This window comes from Phasianus colchicus, chromosome 2 (genome assembly GCF_987193195.1).
Source record: "Phasianus colchicus chromosome 2, bPhaCol1.hap1.1, whole genome shotgun sequence".
NCBI lineage: Eukaryota > Metazoa > Chordata > Aves > Galliformes > Phasianidae > Phasianus > Phasianus colchicus.
In genome coordinates, this window is record NC_143437.1 from 25378077 (window position 1) to 25397599 (window position 19523).

The window sequence follows — 19523 nt, forward strand, 5'->3', positions numbered from 1 at the left end:
GCACCGCAGGGCCGCCGCTCCGCGCTCTCTCGTTGCCTCAACCCCGGGCACTCCCGCATGGCCGACGCTGCCGGCTCCCCGCGCCGCCCCGCCGCGGGCAGGTGCGGAGGGAGCGGTGCGGGAGCGGCGAGAGCCCGCTGGAGGCTGCTCGGACAGGTAGGGGGAGCCCGCGGGCGGGAAGGGGTCGCGGCGGGGCGTCGGGCGGAGCGGGGCTCGGGGGGAACGGCTTCCATTCTCGAGGGAGGGGTGCGGATGTTTGGTGCGCTCAGCTCCGTGTAGTGCCCGTGGTCATGGGCTTTTTCCATGTTTTTGTTAGACTTGAGTTTGTAAATTGTTTGCGGCAGAATGGAGCCGTTGGGTAAAGAAGCAATTTGTAAGAAGGAGGAGCGCGTAATCCTACTGCTAATATTTAGCAGTATATATTTATGCTGTAGCTGATTAGGAAAAAACTTTTGTGTGCATACGAAAGACCAAATCAGTGCTATACGTTTGAGTGGAGTTTGCATTGCACCAGCTCTGAATTTGGCTTTTGGTGCAGCCAGACTATAAATAATCAGTTGCAAGAAATCTAGTGAACTTCGAGTGATTGTCTCTATAGGGAGTCCTGATGTGTACTTTATCACTACGTTAAGAACCAAGGGACCTTAACTGAGATCTGTGGAAATCCAGAATCTGAAACAGAAGGCAGAATGGTGATTGTCTGGCTTTTTTTCTTTTTTAATGCCTTGTCTTTTGATTAAGAATGATGGATGGTGAGTTTTTTTTTGTTTTGTTTTGTTTTTTCATGTTTTGATTATGACACGGAATTGTTGAATCGTTTGTGTTGGAAGGGACTCTTAAAGGCTACCTAGTTTAACTCCCCTGTAATAAACAGGGACACCTACAGCTACATCACATTGCTCAGAGCTCCCCCAGCCTGAACTCTGAGTGTCTCCAGGGATGGAACATCTACCACCTCTCAGGTCAACGTGTTCCTGTGCCTCACTGCCTCACTTCTGCCTAAGGAAGAAGTAAAGAACTTCTTAATTTGTAACCTTATACACTAAATCCCTCCTCTTTTAGTTTGAAACTGTTTCCCTGTATCCTAATACAACAGATCCTGCTAAAAAGTCTGTCCCATTCTTTCTTATAGCCTCCCTTTAGATACTGAAATGCCACTCATGAATCTCCCCGGAGCCTTTTCTTCTCCAGGCTGACCAACCCCAGCTCTCTCAGCCTGTCCTCCCTGGGGAGGTGTTCCATCCCTTGGATCATTTTTGTGGCCCTCCTCTGGATGCCACGTAAGATCATAGAATACTCCCAATTGGAAAAGACTTATAAGGATCAAGTCCATCTCCTGTATCCACACAGGACAACCCAAAAATTAGACCATATGTCTGAGAGCATTGTCCAGGAGCATGTTAACAGGTAGCTCTTGCTTTTATTTATTTATTTATTGCCATTTGGAAGTACTGTATGTCCATTGGACTACATAGATTCAAAACAAGCAAGTAAACCAGAGGCTCTTACAATGCAGTGAGCAGCAGTGGTCTACTTGAACAATTATTGGGTTTGATTTCCTTTGAGTCTGAAGCTTGCAGGTGATATTTGAGCTCATTTCTGCTTCTGAGTTAAATATCTCTGCAATGACTGAGTTGTCCTGCAGCAGTGGGGATGTTGGTACAGATGCAGCCAGCATCTTCAGGACTAGTGCTGAGCTGAAGCCCACATACATTGCAAAAACCTGGAAATGTGTCCATGCTGCTGGTTTTATAGGTCCCTGGGAGATGTCCATTTACAATGGCAGCATGCAGGAAATTTGGAAGATTCAAGTCCACTGGATGGGCACCATGAAATTAGAGAGGACCATTTTTCAAAGTTTTTGAAATTGTATTAGAAGTCTAAGTAGGTTTGTCACATTCTGTAGTTTGTTTTTTTGGTTTTTCTTTTTTTTGTGGTGGTGGTGGTGGATTATGCAGACCAGCAGGCTATTTCTGTAACAAAAATTGTGATGCTTTTAAGAGCTGACTAAGAAAAAATACTTTGATCCTAATGTGAAAATGCAGAGTTAAATATAAATAATGCAACATATTCTTCCCTTGTGCACTGCTTTCTCAGTTATATTTAGGTTTTTAAAAGATTTGACCTGCTGTTTATAATTTTCTAATCTTGGACCTCATAATTCTAGTTTAAGACTAGTTTAAGAGAGAAAAATGTTCTTTTAATGTTCTTTTGAGTGCTCAAATACTCATTAGATTTTCTACTAATCTAGAGATTGCATTTTACAGAGTAGGTAGAAGATACCTCTGTAGAACAAAAACAACAACAAAAAAAAACCCAGAAAAATGTCACTGCTGGATTTTTTTTTTCCTGTTAGTAATGTCTTGCTTTTGCTTTAAGAAAGCCCCCAAACAACGTTCTTTTCTAAAAATTATGTCTTGGTGGATTTCTTTAGTTGTCAAGGTGCTTCATTTCTAGACATACTACTATTATTTTCTGGTTGTCTTTTAATTCAGTTCTCCCGTTTTGATAGTTTTGTGATTTTCTTTGTGTTTGTATTTTTCTCATGTATAACATGAGTAGAAGAAATGGTGTGGACAACACACAGCCATTTTTAATATTTTGATAAGAATGCCTGTGCCTTTCATATGCTGAGCCCTGCTGATGAAAAAAGATCCAAAAGCAATAAGCCTGATGCATCAGACCTGCTATTAGAAACTAACAGCATAGCAAATACAATTGTTCTGCTCCTGTATGTAGTACTTCCAAGTATTCTGCAAAATAATAGGTCATGGCACCAAATTGTAAGGCTGCTGGATCTGAGTGCATTTCCAGTTAAAGCGCGGTCGACAAAGGTTGGGTGCAGCAAAAATCACTGACCCGTTATTTTCTTGTACGCATTCAGTATGCAAAGCTTCCATTTCTGGAGAGCTGCTTCTTGTTTGACTTCAGATTTAGCTCTAGTTGGGAAAAACATGAAAATTGCAGTGTGCTCCTACTCAATAGAGCTATCTCATGCAGCTCTATTCATCTCTAGTGATGAGTTTATTTTCTGCTCCATTTTTTCATCATTGTGGAGTGCTTATGCACCTTGATTTTAAAACTGAAGTGGTGATTATTTACATTTTTTTGTCCATTGTTAAGAGAAAGAACTTACATCCAGGACTTCTCTCTTCTCCTTCCACATTGCTGACCTGAAGAATTACCCTTTATATGTGGCATGAAAATGCTAGTTGTCTTTGTCATGGTGGTACAGTTTGAACAAGCTGGGCACAGGGTTTCCCATATGGAGGAGTTGGTAATACACTCCTGGAAAACAGGGTTGAGTGCAGCATGCCATGCAGGACAGTGGGCTTGCATTGTCCCTTTCCTGAGCAAATATTTTAATTCTTGTAGCTATTACAAAAAATGTAAGTGGCCACATTCTCTGCCTATGCTATTGCTTTGAATTCTTTGGCTTCTTGGTGCCGTCAATGCATTTGAGGCTTATGCAAAGGTTGGCCAATGATATGGAATATGTAGTTGTAGCGTCTCAAAGTCTGGAGGCTGTTACAGGCAGCAAATTGCTCAACTGGGGCAAATTTGTGAGCAGCTGTGCAAAAGTGAGCTAGTGAGGTTTACCTGGCAAAAACATAGCAGTAGGGCATCTGAGAATCACGTTTTGGGGCTGTCATTTAAATTCTATGGAAGATGTCTGCGCTTTCTCATTTCATTCACAGGAACGGTGAGTGGGACAGAAATTGCATGGTGAGAGCCCTGCTTGGTCTGTCAGACTTCTGTTGTGGTGATTCAAGAGCAGGAGAGAACTCAATCTGCCTCTCCAATTCTGGCATGGGTTCGCTGGAGACAGAGTTTAAAAAGCAACTTTATTTGTGAACACAATACACTTGCTTTACAGTTCTTGAGACATAATACATTCATAATCCATTCTCTTGACTCCTATCATGAATATTTTTCTCAGGCTTGACGTGCTTGGACTAGTTATTCATAGCTATTAGCTAGCAACATAGCTGTTATGATTGATTCTTGCCTTGTAGTTAAAGAAGCCTGTATTTGTTCTTTTCTTGAAAGTTTTTTTCTTAACATTTAATTTGTTCTTCATTTCAAAGGTTCTGAAGAAAAAGCACTTGAAAGATGTGCATCTCCAACAAGTGTCTGTGAGAAGATTCACATCGTTCAATCTCTTTTCAGTAGATGGCCAGAATACTGAAGAGGAAACTGGGATCTGGGTTCAGTATAAAAGCATCTTTTATCCTGAGTATAGTGTGTCCATAAGGTAATCATCGTTTAAGTACTTCCTAAGATATTGCACAGAGTATAAATCTTATTCTCATTCTTGCAGTGTTCTGTACAAATAGGACGTGGTTTACAAATAAATTGTTAGATGTTATCTGTACTTGTACATTACAGTAAGCGGTTGTCTGTGGTGGTGTTGTTTGTTTTGATTTTCAGTACCTCTCAGTTAAGTGCCTGAGTTTGAAATATATACTGATGATTGTACTTATAACAGAATGCAAAGACAAGCATTTGTTTAGTACTTCTAGGGCTTTCTGTTTTGACATTCTCATGATGTAAAAAGGAGGTAAAAACTGAACAAATTTACTTGTAATTTTAATCAAAATTTTGGTGACATGACGTTATTCATCAAGTTCTGAAGGCTTTCTGTTAGTGATCTGTATTTTATTGAATTTTCTTGATTCCTGTGAAACTCTATGATAATTTGGAAACCAATCAGTAAAACAAGAGAATATAAGAATTCCTCTTCCTACAGAAAGGGTTAATTTCTAATGGAAGAACAGGTTTTATATCAGAGTAGATAAAAACAAAAGAAAAACAATACAGTCTGAAGGAATTGTTAGTAAGTTCTCAGTAGCAAAACAAAAGTTTATAGCTCTGTCCATTCATTACTGTGTTTTTTCTTTCTTGCTTTTCCACGGTTTTATGCATACTATACTTGGTTTTGCCTCAACAGGTATCACTACAAGAGTAACTTAAGCATTTCTGAATCAAAACTTGTTCTGCAGCCTCTAATTAAGCCTGCTGAGTGTGTCGGACTTTGCGTTCTGTGCAAAATGTAAAATCTGGAGAGTCTGATTCATGGAAATTTTGTAATACGCTTCTTGTTTAACTAGGACATCAGAAAGAGTCAGTCTTAGAAACTAAGATCTAACAAAAACAAATGACCACCCTTAACTCTGACAATTTTGCAAAGTTAAAAACATTCAAAACAAACAAAGCAACTGCATGTGGATTGTCTTAAATCTGCAGCAAAGTGTAAAGTCATGTATGAAATTATTTAAGGCTTTACAAAGCTTTAATATTGCTTTTTTTTCCATGCTTAAGCTTACGGAAAGTAAAGGTTTTCAGAAGATAACCTTTCAGTTTGAAAATTCTGCCTAACTATGATAGAAGTATGGATGGTTCTGCATATGGACTTTTCCAGCGAGCTGTTGAGTAATGCAAGGGATTCTGCCAAATGCTCACAGTCTCTTTATTCATTGTCTCTTCTCCGTGGTTGTATGTCTTCAGAAACACACTGACAGTAGGAAATGTTAGATAGAATTTTGGCTGAGCAAGTCCTTTAGACTGCTGTCTTTTACTTCTTCATTCATCCTCCTTAGTTGACTTTGCAGCACTTGGTGTCACTTACTTGATTGACTATTTAGAAGAATTTTAAGGTATGACACAAGTTAAAGTTCAGCTGTGCTGGCACTACAAAAGCAAAGCGGATGTCAGGCCGATCTTGCTGTCGCATGGTGTTTGAGCTCTTCTGTTTCCATCACTTTCAATGTGTAGTGGAAATGCTAAGTCACAGCCTGAAGCAGTGATTGAACACCTGGTGGGAAGGCAGGGACAACCGAGAGGAGCTCAGGTGCATGCAGTTCACTTGAGTGGCTGGAAGGGGTGGAGCCAGGATCCACCCCATCTCAGATCTCATTTAAGGGTTGGCAGTGGAGGCAAAGGTATCTTAGTGAAGATTCCTGTGTACCTGAGGCCTTCCAAAGGTAGGTAGATTCTTTTGTTTATGTGCCCATAGCTGTTGCATTTGAATGGGTCCTTGCTTGCTGAAGCTTAGGATGTTGTTACTCTGCTGTCATTGCTGTACATTCCATCATGATACACCATGTCATCTTTGTATTTTTTATTTGGCTAAGGGTGGCTTCATTGATGGTGGGACACAGCTCAAATTATTAGATTACAGTCATATTTATTAATGCATGGCTTAATTATTGTCAATCACTGTATACTACATTATTGAGTACAGGCATTTTATTTTTATCTTTTATGTTTGTCTGAGCTTTGCTAGTAGAAACATACAGTCTCTGTGCTAGAGCAAGCTCCCATTTGAATTAAAAAAAATGTATTGAAAGTGATAGGAAAACTGTCTCTTGGTAAGGATTTCTTTTTTCCCCTCATTTTGTTTTTTTTTCTCGTAGAGAATGCTAGATGATTGCTGTAAATGGTGATCAGGGTGATCATTTAAGAACAATGATCAGAAATTATGTACTCTTTTGTTTCTTTGTTGAACCAGTAACAATGGACAACATATATTTACTACTTCCAAATATCGAAGATCGGTGAAGAATTTCTCCTTCTTTCCTTCACTGAGTGCTTTGTCAAAGTATAAATAGCTGCACTAAAATCCAGTTTATTGTGTCTGTGTCAAATTTTCTTTCCTACTTCTGCAGAAGCAGTATTTTAAGGTGGTAAACTTAACAACTCAGCATACACAGCACGTTAACAGTTCTCCTAGCTGAAACTTCCGTGTCTAGAAGATAAGTCTTGGAGTTAGCTTTCTCAAATTTTTGAGAACTGAGCATGTCTTTAGAAACTTAAGTCTTTCATTTTTTTTTCCTTCTGCTGACAAAATGTTATTTATCATTTTCATTAATAGAAACAGTTTGAACTAGATACAGAAACATATTATTAACAATAAGAACATCTTCCAGGTAAATTAGAACTGTGTGCTCTAGTAAGAGAGTTTTTTCATAGTAACATCTTTCTCTGGCAAAAAGTGCTTTTGAATTTTCATCTATGTATGTTTTTCTTATGTATTAGCATCTTTTTGGGATAGCTCATTGCTTATGTTGTATGTTGGAAGTGTTGTCAACTAATATCTTGACAAGACTAGATACTTTAGAAAGTTCGTAAGGTTGATAGTGGCTTTTGGCAAAAAGTCTAAAGGTCAACCTATATCAGTTCAGTGGCTATCAAAACAGATCAAATTGTGTATTCAGATATGCTATGACCTAGCTGGAATTACTGTTCTACATGGACCTGGGGACCAGTTTGTTAGGCAAATAAAAGGTTCAATAGGAGCTACCAGTTGTGTGCATGATTTTCTGAATTTCTCAAAGCAACTTGTTTTTATTAACTGCCATTTTTCTAGCTGAATTCAGGCTGGATTTGCATTTTGGGGGAGAAGAGCCTATGCAATGCTTTTCTGTCAGTCATTCATTTTAGAAGCATTTTTTAATAAGAAATCTTTCAAAACTAGAAGCCAGAAGAATCTCATGCAAGGCAAATTGCACTTAAAAAAATAATAATAAAAAAAAAAAAATCCAAATGACCTGTCTAGTTAAGCATACTAGAGATTGTTGTTTAATGTAGATTTACAGCATCTGGTGGAAGGTGGTTTTTTAGGGGTTAGGTGTTCTTAGTACTAAAATGCTTCATGATAGTTTTGGGGTATGAAAGGAGTATCTGATGAGTACTTTTTATTTTGATGCTATTTTTCACTACTAAAAAAAATTTCCTATCCTGTGATTCAAAACCTCTGCTAATTAGGTGAGGCTTGTTTGGATTGGTAATGTCTTTGTTGCATCTACACACAACATCCTTGTCTTAATGTCTTAATGATATGTGTTGGGTGGCTACGTACACGTGATTACACAGAATCCCAGAGCTGTGGAGGTTAGAGGGGGGGAGGGAGAGCGGTGGCTCTGGAAGTCATTATAGATCATAATGTAGTATCATAGTGTAGTATCTCCCTGTGGAAATGCTGTCTGACTTTTAGATGTGAAAATTATTTTCTGGTTTTTTTTTAATTGAAGCTAAAAAATGAGTCATCAATGTCATTACATTTTCAGAACATGGATTTAGTTTAAAATTGTTGGCTCATTTTAAGCAGTTAGAGTAAAAAAGCAAAGTTATTTTTGTGGTAAAACATCTTCCATTGATCAGTAATTTGGTGTTTCAAATACTGAAATGCTGAACTGAGAAGAATGCCAGCAGCTTACAGGTAGGTTTAAATTTTTGCAGAGAGCGTAAAGTGTTCTTTGCAAAGTGTCGTGCCTTTATTTTGAGTATGACAAAAATATGGAAAAAATTATAAGATTATTCTAGACCTTTGGTTTAGAAATGAGAGGCATGTTATTTGTTCACGGCACACGAAATGTTAGACGATGGTTTAGGATTGAATTCCATTGGATATTCCTGTAGGGTATTTCTGCTAAAAATATTTTGAAATTCTAATGGTTAGGGATTTTTTTTTTTATTTTTTTAGGTCTAGGCATGAGTTGAAAGAAAGCAGATGTGAAGGAATATTGCCTACACATTGTGGCTAGTTTGTGAGGATATAACAATCTTGCATATTCAAATTATTGCATGCTAAGAGACAACATATGAATTTAGAAGCATAAACACTTAGGCTCAGGAGGAAAAAGCTGAGAAGGGATTTGGCAGCACTGAACTAAAATGGTTGCATCATATTGTCCAAGAGTTGTATGCCTATAAAAAGAATTTGTAGATAAAAAAGCTGTTGTTTTGATTTCTTACTGTATTAAGCTGAGATCTTAAACCGAAGTGAAAGAGAAGTTTGTCTTGCTTTTCTATATTCTGTCCCAGAAAAAGCATCTAATCTATCTGGGTGACGTGCTATGAGATATGGTTCACTGGCTGTGGTAGTAAGGGTGATGAGAGGATGGTTGGACTAGATGATCTTGTAGGTCCTTTCCGACCTTGTGATTCTATGATAACAAGGTTTATAGATAATTCTGAAGTTCTCACTAGACTGATGTGACAACTGGTGGTGACACTCTGCAGTCTTTGTTTTAGAGTCCCCGTTGCAGCAGCTGTCTTACTCTTATTCCATCTTGCATTTTCCTTAAATATTGTAGCTTTATTTTGTATCTAGGTTAATAACACATGGTGATGTGTTGTTTCTCCTACCCACTCCCAAGCGTTATATAATACATAGCTTAACTTAGTTTTTGTCATTTTGTTTAAGTATGGCGTTGCTTTCCTCATTCTGTTGAAGAGTAATGTAAAGCAAGAAATGGAATTTACTTTAGTTTCATAATGATTTATTGGAAAGCATGCCTTAATAGGGGAGCTACTGAATTATTATCTTCAGTTTACTGCCTACAACTCTTCCTGAAATGAAGAAGAAGAAATATTAATATATTTTAATACTTATTTCCCTTTCCCTATATGACTTTATACATCCAAAGTTGATTTGTTTGTAGTTGAAAGTAAGGATTTTTGATTTGTATCAGGAGAAAAGTTAATTAAATTGATCTATTATTCTTTGGTTTGCCTTCTGTAACTTATTGCCTCAATCATAGAAATTTTTGCATGCTGTACCTCAAAGACTTGTAATAAGAATGCCATAGATCAAGTTAACCATGCTGAGCTGAAATCCTTTGTCCATGTTGCTTACTAATGCTCATATGAAGTACTTTCTATGTTGATCTCAGCAATCATAGATTTGAACTATTTTTACTTGTGCTGGGCAACATCCGTAGCCTATTCCAGTACTCATGTACTCAATACTAATGTTTTTCTATATTTGGGATGCCTATGGGAATTCATGGGAGTTTGGGGATTGAGACTTAACTACTAACTCCTGTGATTTCTTTTCTTGACTTTCATAATAGAGTGCATGGGCAGTTTCTTCAAAATACTGTTGAAAGCTGCTAATATAAAAAGCATTTATAGAAACAGGGTGTGATGTGTATTGCATCGCTTTTTTTCTTCCTGAGCTGGGTAATGGAAGATCAGCTGATGGAGTGAGGCCTAGAAGGAGCAATGCTTACAGAACTGCTGGGGTAGAGCAGTGTAGAGCTGTGGGTCTCAAGTTAGGAACAGCGTTTTTTAGGAATGGCACTGAGTAGTGTGATGTTGATGGCAGGCTTTAGGTTTATGGAATTTCTGTGTTTACAGATAAATGGGACTTTTAAGCTACATGTTCCATTTGCAATGGACTTGTTACTGACTTGGGGTAGCCTTACGTTTGTCCATAATGGCAATTTGTGTAAAACCTGAGAAGTCATTTCCAGAATAAGTGAGAGTGGCTTTGTTATCCAGGCAACTCTTGAGATAATGGCTACTCCTCTCATTCTAGGTGGTTGAGCTTGCTCTTTGCTTTTGTTCAGTGAAGGTTTCACAAGCTGATCAGACTGAAGGAAGCAGATGTTAAACCCTGACGAGTTTCAGGAGGAGAAGAATGTTCTTTATTGCAAAGCTGTGTCTTTCTCATCATTTAATGATCGGTCACACGTGTGCTTGCCATGAATGGTATTTGTAAAAGCAAGAAAAAGATACCCAGACAGCAGATGAGAGAAAGAGACTCAATATTCAATGCAAAATGCCACCACTGGCTAAGACAGCAACATTTAGGGTGTGTTGTGTTTGTACTTGAATGCCACAACCTTTTGGTATTGAGTATGAAATGCTAGAATGTGTTTGAAATTTGGGTGTGTATCGATTTTAATCATAGAAAACTGTCATCAGAGGAAGAACTGATCCTTAAAAAAAGCTAAAAAAAAAAAAAGTAACTGCAGATGAAACCTAGGTGAAACTCATTTCTTGATTTAAAAAAAAAAAAAAAAAAAAAAAAAAAAGGTTATTTTTAATAGAATATCTTCCAAAATTCAGGAAATTCAGGATAACCTTGGAAAGAATAGAAGTGGGCGGACATCCATCATGGAATCTTACCTTACTTGTAAAGCAGATGTAATCTCATCTCCAGTTTAAAATCATTATTTTGGAAACAGCCTGAAATTTGGTTTAGTGGTAACTTAAGGGCAGTGCTGTTATTGTATCAGTTTTCCATTTTGCTTTTTGTCTACCTTTTGACAATACAATAAATTGTATTGTTTTCTAGCCCAGGATGTTTCACTTACATTTTTCTTTCTTCATAGTGTTCTGTTAAAATACTGGTACTGGAGTTCTAAATTGTTCATCCTTTCCTCTGCTTGCTTAACTTGGAGATTTTTTTATGATAAATCTCCTTTATGTATGAACTATGAATGCATAGAAATCGGGAAAAAAATCAATTCCTTGTTCAAGGGTTAAACTTAACAAAGATGAAAGTTTTCTTGTTTTGTTTTTATATCTGCATTTTTCTTTTCCCTATAGTCTTACAGGTTCAGAGAAAAGACATTCAAAACCATATGGAGATCCTGAGTTTCTCACAAATACACCTGGTTATGCAGTTAGGATGCTAATGAGTCAGCAGAACTACCAATCCTGGTTGTTTTTCTGCATCTTCCTCTGGATTAACTCTGTTGGATCAGTTGTCCGATCAGACTGAAAACAAACTTGTCAAAGAAAAAAGAAAAGAAAGTAAATTTTTAGTGCAGGAGATCCATCAAAATACTTGTAGGTTTCCACTGTCAAGCACAACCAAGAAATTTGTGTTGTTTTTATGTAGCTAGAAGGAAAGTTTTGATGTTCAGTTGAAGGATGCTTTTAATATCTTTCATACATTTTTCTTGTCCCTATTTATGAACTTATTTCAGTTTGTTATCCTTTTTTCTTTTTTCTCTTTTAAGAATTAGTCCAGCTGGTGTTTGGTACTTCTCAAAAACTAATGTTTAAGTATGAATGTTATGCTACAAATATCTTTTGGAACTAAAAATACAGTTTCATATCTGCGAAAAGATTTTTCTCCTATCTTTACAGCAATCTTCTATCAAGGAAAAAAAATAAGCTGAGAGAATGAGCACTAATTTTGTAAATGCTGAAACCCTTTTTATTCTATTAATTGTTCAAAATTAGTACGATCACAAACAGCCCTGGAAGCTGTATTAGAAACTTTTAAAAACTGCATTTTGCTACCTTGCCAAATTATTTTTAGAATTTTTTTTTTAATGCATTTGTGAAAGAACTGTGGGATCTAATTATTTTAGAGTGCAAGATTTCCTAGTTTTTTTTCTTTGGGGCTTAAATTACCTTGGAGTAGTTAATAAATAAATATATACACATATAGTTCTTGTTTTGTGAGTCTAGTTAGTGTGACATCTGTAACACTTACAGGAAGATTCTTAAGCAAATTCATGCTCAAATTTTATGTGGTTTCCTTCTTCAGGTTGTCACTGATTTCCTCAATGTGCTCTAAAATTTGAAGCTTATGTGAAATTTAGTTAAATAGCCCCAGTTTTGAATGTTCATTTCACTTGAATTATACAAATATAAAACCAAAGAGAGTGCAGTTCACTGAACAGAATCAGTTTAATTGTTGATGTTAATTAAATGTTCTTTGTTTGTTGATGGTTTTTTTTTTTTCTTTTGGAGAAAATAGGAATGTATTTACTGCTGTTGTTTAAGAATACTCTTGTTTTTTTCTGTTCAAAGAAATTGCTCTACTAAAATTCTTCCTTTCCTATACATGGTTTCCACAGCTAGGCTGAAACTTATTCCGTTTTGGGGGGGGGTGGGGAGAATTGATAAACTATTAGTTTCTGAGGAACGGTTTCCTGATTCATGAATTTCAGTGGTAGATCTTTGAAGACCACTGATTGTCTCCCAGTTTTACCTCTAGTTGGTACAGTAGTATCTGTGAAAAGAAGTGGGTGAGAAATGGACACCATGTGCAGTGAACCTCTTTCTTGAAGAGGGTTTTTTTGTTGTTGTTTGCATGTTGGTGAAGTTGCTGTTTGTTTTCTTCTAGATTGCACAACGGACTCCTAAATGTTAAAGATGTTCTTACAAGTTTTGACAACACAGGAAATGTCTGTAAGTCCATTGTTTATTTAGATACAGTACTATGTTGATAGAATTGAAATTGCATTTTGTTTATCAGAGAAACCCTATTTCTGTGATCAGATATGCTGATCTAATTACCATAGCACTTTATGTTGCAGCAGTTTATTAGCACAGTTGTTTGTGCGTGCATCCTTAAATTGTCCCAATGCAAGTTCATCTTTGCATTCTGTGTCAGAGAAATTGAACTGGGTTGGACAAAAGATGAGTTTGGTCCATTGATTTGTCTTGGCTGGTGTCCATCTCTCAATATCTGAGCAACAGTGTAAAAATAGGGGAAACATAATGATACTTCCTTCATGTATAAGGCAAGCTTATACCAGAGAAAAACAAAAGAAAGCAGTCAGTCGAGTTGTGAGATTTCTCCCCACAGCATATTTTGGCTTGTAGAACAAGGGTTTTCTCCTGGGTTCTAAAGACAGAGGAGAAAAATTATGGAAGAAAAATTAACTGTAGCTATTAAATATGAAAGTATCAGTTATGATTCAGGAATTGCTAGATGGTAGAACAATTAATGGGGCAGTAGGATGATATCTCTGTCCTGGTCTTGAACTCTTGTCTAAGCATGAGTTGCTGGCCACATTAATCTTAGGCAAGATGAGCATTAAGTGGACCTTCAGTATCTGACCCAGTCTGGCTCTGCTTCTCTGTACTTATTAATAAAATGTTACATGCTGTTAATGGACTTCAATTATAAAATTTTAGCAGACCATAAGAAGCCAAATAAAAATAATTATACATGTTTTTAATGTAATAATTACCATTATTTGATTTACATTTACAGATATATATATTTCTTTTTTTATAAGGCTTTTTGCCTAATTTCTCAGGAGGGTTGGTTGCTTTCAAAGAAGGAAACTTAAAGAACAGAGCTAGGCAGCCTCTGTAAGTCTGGAAAATATTCAGCAAATGTGCATTTATCTTTTCTTCATTGTCAAAGCTATAAGATAATCATGTATCGGAGCAGGTTATATTTCATCTCAAAACTCCCATCTTTGCATTCCAGAGCTGTTTCAGTAAACTGGGGCTTTTCATTAGCAAAATATATATATATAAGTAAATAAAATAAACTTTTGTTTTCAAATGGAAAAAAAATCATAAACTTTCTGCTCTCCTTTTTAAACTTGCTACTTCTCATTTGGTTATTAACATTGAGAATACTGGTGCGGGCCTGCCACAAAATACATTAGGGTTTCAGTTTGTCAAGGAGGGAAATTTTCTATGATTTCAGAAAGAAAATTATATCTAAGGACTATATAAATATCCAAATGAGTAAGTCTGAGGGGTTGGGGGGGGGGGAAATCACATTTGTAATTATTGCTAATGTCAGGTAGAGATGTAGGCATCATGAACTAGATAATGAAAATATTTAGATTTAAGATATCTAGCAGAAAATGCTTTGGTTATATAACAGAAGGCATTTAAAGGGATTTGATGCTGTAGATCCTTCAAATAGGGAGTTAAGGGAACTTCTATAACCATTTACTTTTTTTAATCCATAAATTTTACTCAGTAAGGGGAAAGAGAGAAACAAGACACTGTACCTTACTTAAAGTATTGTTACGTGCTTTATCTTTGTTCTTTGTGTAAGCACTTGTGATTGTGATTGATCTATACAAATTTCCTTGCTAACACAAATAAATGACTCTTCTAAAGTTTTATATGCTTTTCTATTGTTAAATGTGCTGTTGACTTCTATTAACCTTTTCAGTATTTCAGCCACTTTCTTATTGATTACAGATAGCAGAACAAGACTTACTATTCTAATAGGTACAACGCCAGCACTAACTTAGAAGTAATATGGCTTCTGTAGTTCTTGGTGTTTCTCTGTATATATGAAGATTCACTTTTGTCCCTCTGGCTTCTGTGTTGCCTTGAAGGTTGATGCTGTGCCATTATACAGTGTTTGTTAAGCAATTTTCAGATTCATTTCTTCCTTGTTTTTAAATGTCTTTATCTGTCTCTATTGATGTGCATATTTATGCCCATTTTACTAAGCGCTCTAGAGTACACTGTATCAAGGTAACTGTAAATTAGTTATTTTTCAGACAGTGTTACAGTAATGGCTTGAAGTGTAATCACAGAATGGCTTGGGTTGGAAGGGTCCTTTAGAACTTGTCTGATTTCAACCCCCTGGTCAGAGTTGCTGCCCACTAAATCAGGCTGCCCAGGGTCCCATCTGACCTGGCCTGAAATGCCTTCAGGATTGGGCATCCACACCTTCTCCAGGCAATGTCAGAGCCTTGTCACACTCTGAAATAAATAATTTCTGCCTAATATTTAACCCGAGTGTCCACTCTTTTAGATTAAAGCCATTTTTCCTTCTTCTATCACTGTAAGACCACGTAAGAAGTTGGTCTCCCTCCTCTGTTTATAAGCTCTCTTCAGGTAATGGAAGGCTGCAATAAAGTATAGTAGTAATAATCATACTTCCTTGCTACTGTCCTTATGGAATGAATGTGCCTAGTGTTCAAGTCAGAACTGCTATGTATTGCATCACCATAGTAAATTTTCTCCAACCATGTGCTACTGACCTGCTCTATTTAGATCATTGCTGATTGAATATGTGCACTTACATCATCCTTTGATCTGAAATGACTACTTCTTTGGCCTCTGTGTATTTCTTGGCTCTTCTAGTGATAACCAACTGTGGAGATGGAAGATGATAATCCTGCCTCCTTTAACTTTTTGTTGTAGAGTAACTACAGTTCTTATATTTTGAAAGCTGGGACTTGTTTTTTTAGCAAGTGATATGATGTTATTTACAACAATAGCAATGTTATCAGGTGATAGTCTGCCCTAAAGAATATTTCTCGAGTATTTTTTAGCATCCATTACTGAACAGTCCCATCAACAGCTTTGTGCTCCATGAGGATATAAATAATAAATCTATAAATAATTATAGATTTTAATGTTCTTTTTAGGATGCACTGCATAGTCATAACTTGTTTAGTGCCCAGTAAATTTCACTTAAATGATTTGGGCTGAAATAATCAGAAAATATTTAATTATTTTAATGTTCTGCATGTTTTGACTACCATGCTGAATCAGGAAGGTTAATATTTTGCTATAGACTACTAGAATATGAAATCATTGTCTGTAAAACAGATAAGGTGTTGTAAAAACTGAAATATTTTGCATATTACATCATTTGAATCCTTTCAAATAACATTTGGCTTTTTTGACTGGTGTTTCTAATAATATTTTGAAGTATTTTGCATTTAAAAAAAAAACTTTTTTGGGGGGGAAGCATTTCTGTGGTCTTTTTGTTTCACTTTGATCTTTTTGTCCTGGCCACATCACCGTACACTGTCAAGAGAAGAGGGGTAGAGCAGATTCTAGTTAACACCATTTTCTCCATACTCCCAGTACACGTGAACTCAGCACAAGATGTGCCACTAGCTGGCAGCATTATATAAAATTTCAAAAAGCAGCTTTTGAGGAATACTTGTGACTGCTTCCAAAAGTGTTGCCCTACACCAGTAAGACTTCAGGGAAAAGATGGAGCCAAGTGCAGTAGCTGTAAATGGTATATTGCTGGTCTTCCAAGTGTTAACACCAGAAATTGCCTCTGCACGAAGTCTTGTTTGGATTTGGTAATCAGTCTTTTTTTAAAGGAAGCATTACTAAAGATGCATTTTCATTGTAGGATCATTGTCATGAGTGAAAATCAACACTGCAAATTACTTTTCCAGGAAAAAAAATGTAATTTTTTTTTTTTTGTATCTGTCATGTTCATCTGCTGTGAGAGAGTAGTTTGCATGTGAAAACTCTAGACAGCTTCTCCACGCAGATAGGATGCAGTGCTAAATGCACTCCATTCAGCTTTAATCCTGTGCATAAACAGGAAGCAGGGGAGAAAAAAGGCTGAGATAGAGGGAAGGATTGGTGCGTTTCTTTTAGACAACAGCATGCCATCTGTTGAAAGATGGTACATCCTGTGACCATCTCTAGTCATAAGACAATCCTTTTAAAAGAACTGATGGATCCCAGGCAGAAGGCTGAGTGGTGGCACTGTGGGGTAGCATCAGCTGGCTCTGGGAGCCACGTGCCACTTCATCCTTTCAGGGGAAAATCTCTTCTGCAAAAGACTTCCAAAAAACCAGGGGAAATTCAGCACGAACGAACTTACGTAGATGATCTCTTTCCACTGACTATTTTATTAACAGGAGAAAGCTGTTGTGACTGAAGAGTTTGTATAATCATTTCCCTTCAAATTATGTATATTGTTTAATCTTATCCCTTCAGATTGTGCATTAATTTCAGTTAAATGATCAAGGGCCAAAATATCTTTATTTTTTTTTTACTAATTGCCACAAGTCTAAGCAAGATGCAATGTCTGTAAGGCAGAATTTTAAGCAGTGACATAAAATGTGCTTTGGGGTTTTCATCCGGTAGTATTTCCAAAACACATTTTATTTCACTGCTTTCTTAAAATTCAGCTTTACAGAATGTTAACACAGAAATAGGAACAAGGTATTCTAATATTCATGTAGTATAAATTGCAAATATGCTATATGTAATAATAAAACATTTTCTTGTAAACTACACAATGTTGGTTGACAGTGTAACCATTTGCAAGAAACATGCTCAATACGTACTCATTTTATTTTCTACTTAGAGTATACGATTACATGTTTTGGAACTGAAAAAGCAGCAGAGGGTGCTGCAGTTACAGAGCTTTCCAGACACTTATTGCAAAGTTGCTGTTTCTGTGGTCGACTAGATTCTGTAGACTTGAGCTTTCAATATTGGGTGGATGGAAGCTTAATGGTTTTGAGTTCTGTTGCTTCTGTTCATGTAGGAAAAACAGGTAGACAATTTGAAATCCAGAAATATATATATTTTTTTCTAATTTTGATGTTCTTTTTTTTCTGGAAGATGTTACAGGTTGGAGTAAAATATGTCTGGATACAGCTTTTATTTCAAAACACCTACTTGCCATCTTCTGAACTGTTTTTGTTCGCACTGGTACTAGTTTTAGAAATTTGTTTCAAAATATGTTTTATGATGAAAGAATGTGGCTTTTTAAATGCGAGTTTTTTCCCAAGTGAGTTAGCTAGCTAAATTGAAGAATACTTTTCTCCCTTCATATTGTATTTTTTAAGAAAATAATTAGGAAGCTAGCAAATGACAAGAAAAAGGCTTTTTCTTAAATTTTCAGTCCACTCTTTTTGGAAAAAGTTCACTTTTTCATTGCATTCACTTAAAAACTGCTAATTTAAAAATTGCTAACAAGTGTAAACTTGGATTTAACTAAAAAAAAAAATCAGCTTTTAAACTATAATCTTTTCCTTTTGTGTTCCTTCCTCACAAATAACTATATAAGAGAAGCTATGTTATCTTCCCAGTTGTACTATATGAAAACGTTCTTGGAGACCTACCTGTGTCTTTTTACTTCTCACAGAGTGACTCAAAGTTACCTGTGCTCCTCTGTGGAGGAGGCTCCGTGGCAGCTACTGAGTTACCATGCTTGGGGAGGAATAGATGCCGTGGGGAACAGCATAGGACAGCATCCTTTATCATAGTTGAGCTTCTCCTGTATTTCATGTAGCATTTCTTAGGCTCAATGAGAAAAGAGAGTATATTTTTTCAGATGTTGCTGTGTAAATTTCTGTTCTTTGTTTAGAGGAGACTTCTTGTCTTCTAAGTCAGTATGTTCTTCACGACAGGCTTCCTACCTCACCCACCTCAAGAACCGGCTACTTTTTGTCTTCTGAGTATTCTCTCAGTCTGTGTGGCAGTTTTGTATTGTTTACCGTGTCAGAATCTTACACCCTCTTGAAAAATTCTTCAATTAAAAATAAATTGAGTGGAAAAAGGTTTGGTTAGCAACGATATGCATCATCTTGAATGAACTATCTTATTTATGATACCTGCAATTTGCTATTCACTATGCAGCTTCACTCTAAATAAAACAGATCATGATCAAGGTTAAGAAAAAACAGCTGTTTCCTCCCCCTTTCCCTATCCCATTCACTTCACTGGTTCAAGTTACAACATCATCCCAAGCAGGCACATTGATGTAACTGGCATGAAGCTTATGGAATGCTGCAGAAAACTAGTGTGTGGGGAAGCAGGTACCTTTTAAATTACTCTCGCTACTAGAATTATCTTTATCATACTGTTCTCTTTTGGAATGTCAGTGATATGTGTGTTTTAAGTATAGTCCTGTGATTCTTTTCCCAACTCATTGAAGTCTGATTGTTCTTCTCACAAACTTGAAGAACTGCCACTGGGGATCTATTTTCTTTAAAATATTTTCTCCTACTGCATATTCCAAAATCATCTCACGCTACCTGTGCTTATAAAGATGGCATCAGCTTAGCAAAGCAGGAAGAGAAGTCCTACTGAGCTCTTCTCAGTACCCTGTTTCTTCCTTGGTCAGTTTGAAGCTGTTATAGTAACTGGTTCACCTGTTCAGGCTATTCCAATGGTAGCCTTTTAATAAAAATATGTGGATGTGTTAGGGTAATTTCAGTTGCTTTTTTGTGTTGTGAAGCAGCGTTTTCTGCCTTGGTGCCCTGCTTTTGGGCTAGATGGGATTCTGCATCAGA

The 19523-nt window shown here is 36.7% G+C and overlaps 1 protein-coding gene across 2 annotated transcripts in view; it reads left to right on the forward strand.

The window, feature by feature from the left end:
- Positions 1–29: 29 nt before the first annotated feature.
- The window catches only part of CAMKMT (calmodulin-lysine N-methyltransferase), a 196124-nt gene continuing 176630 nt past the window's right edge, over positions 30–19523 (forward strand). For both annotated transcript variants that reach the window (XM_031594729.2, XM_090135170.1), the window contains exons 1-3: positions 30–156; positions 4089–4255; positions 12875–12939. In XM_031594729.2, the coding sequence (XP_031450589.1) occupies positions 58–156; positions 4089–4255; positions 12875–12939 (331 nt within the window). In that variant the 5' untranslated portion in view covers positions 30–57. The remainder of the gene's footprint in view (positions 157–4088; positions 4256–12874; positions 12940–19523) is intronic.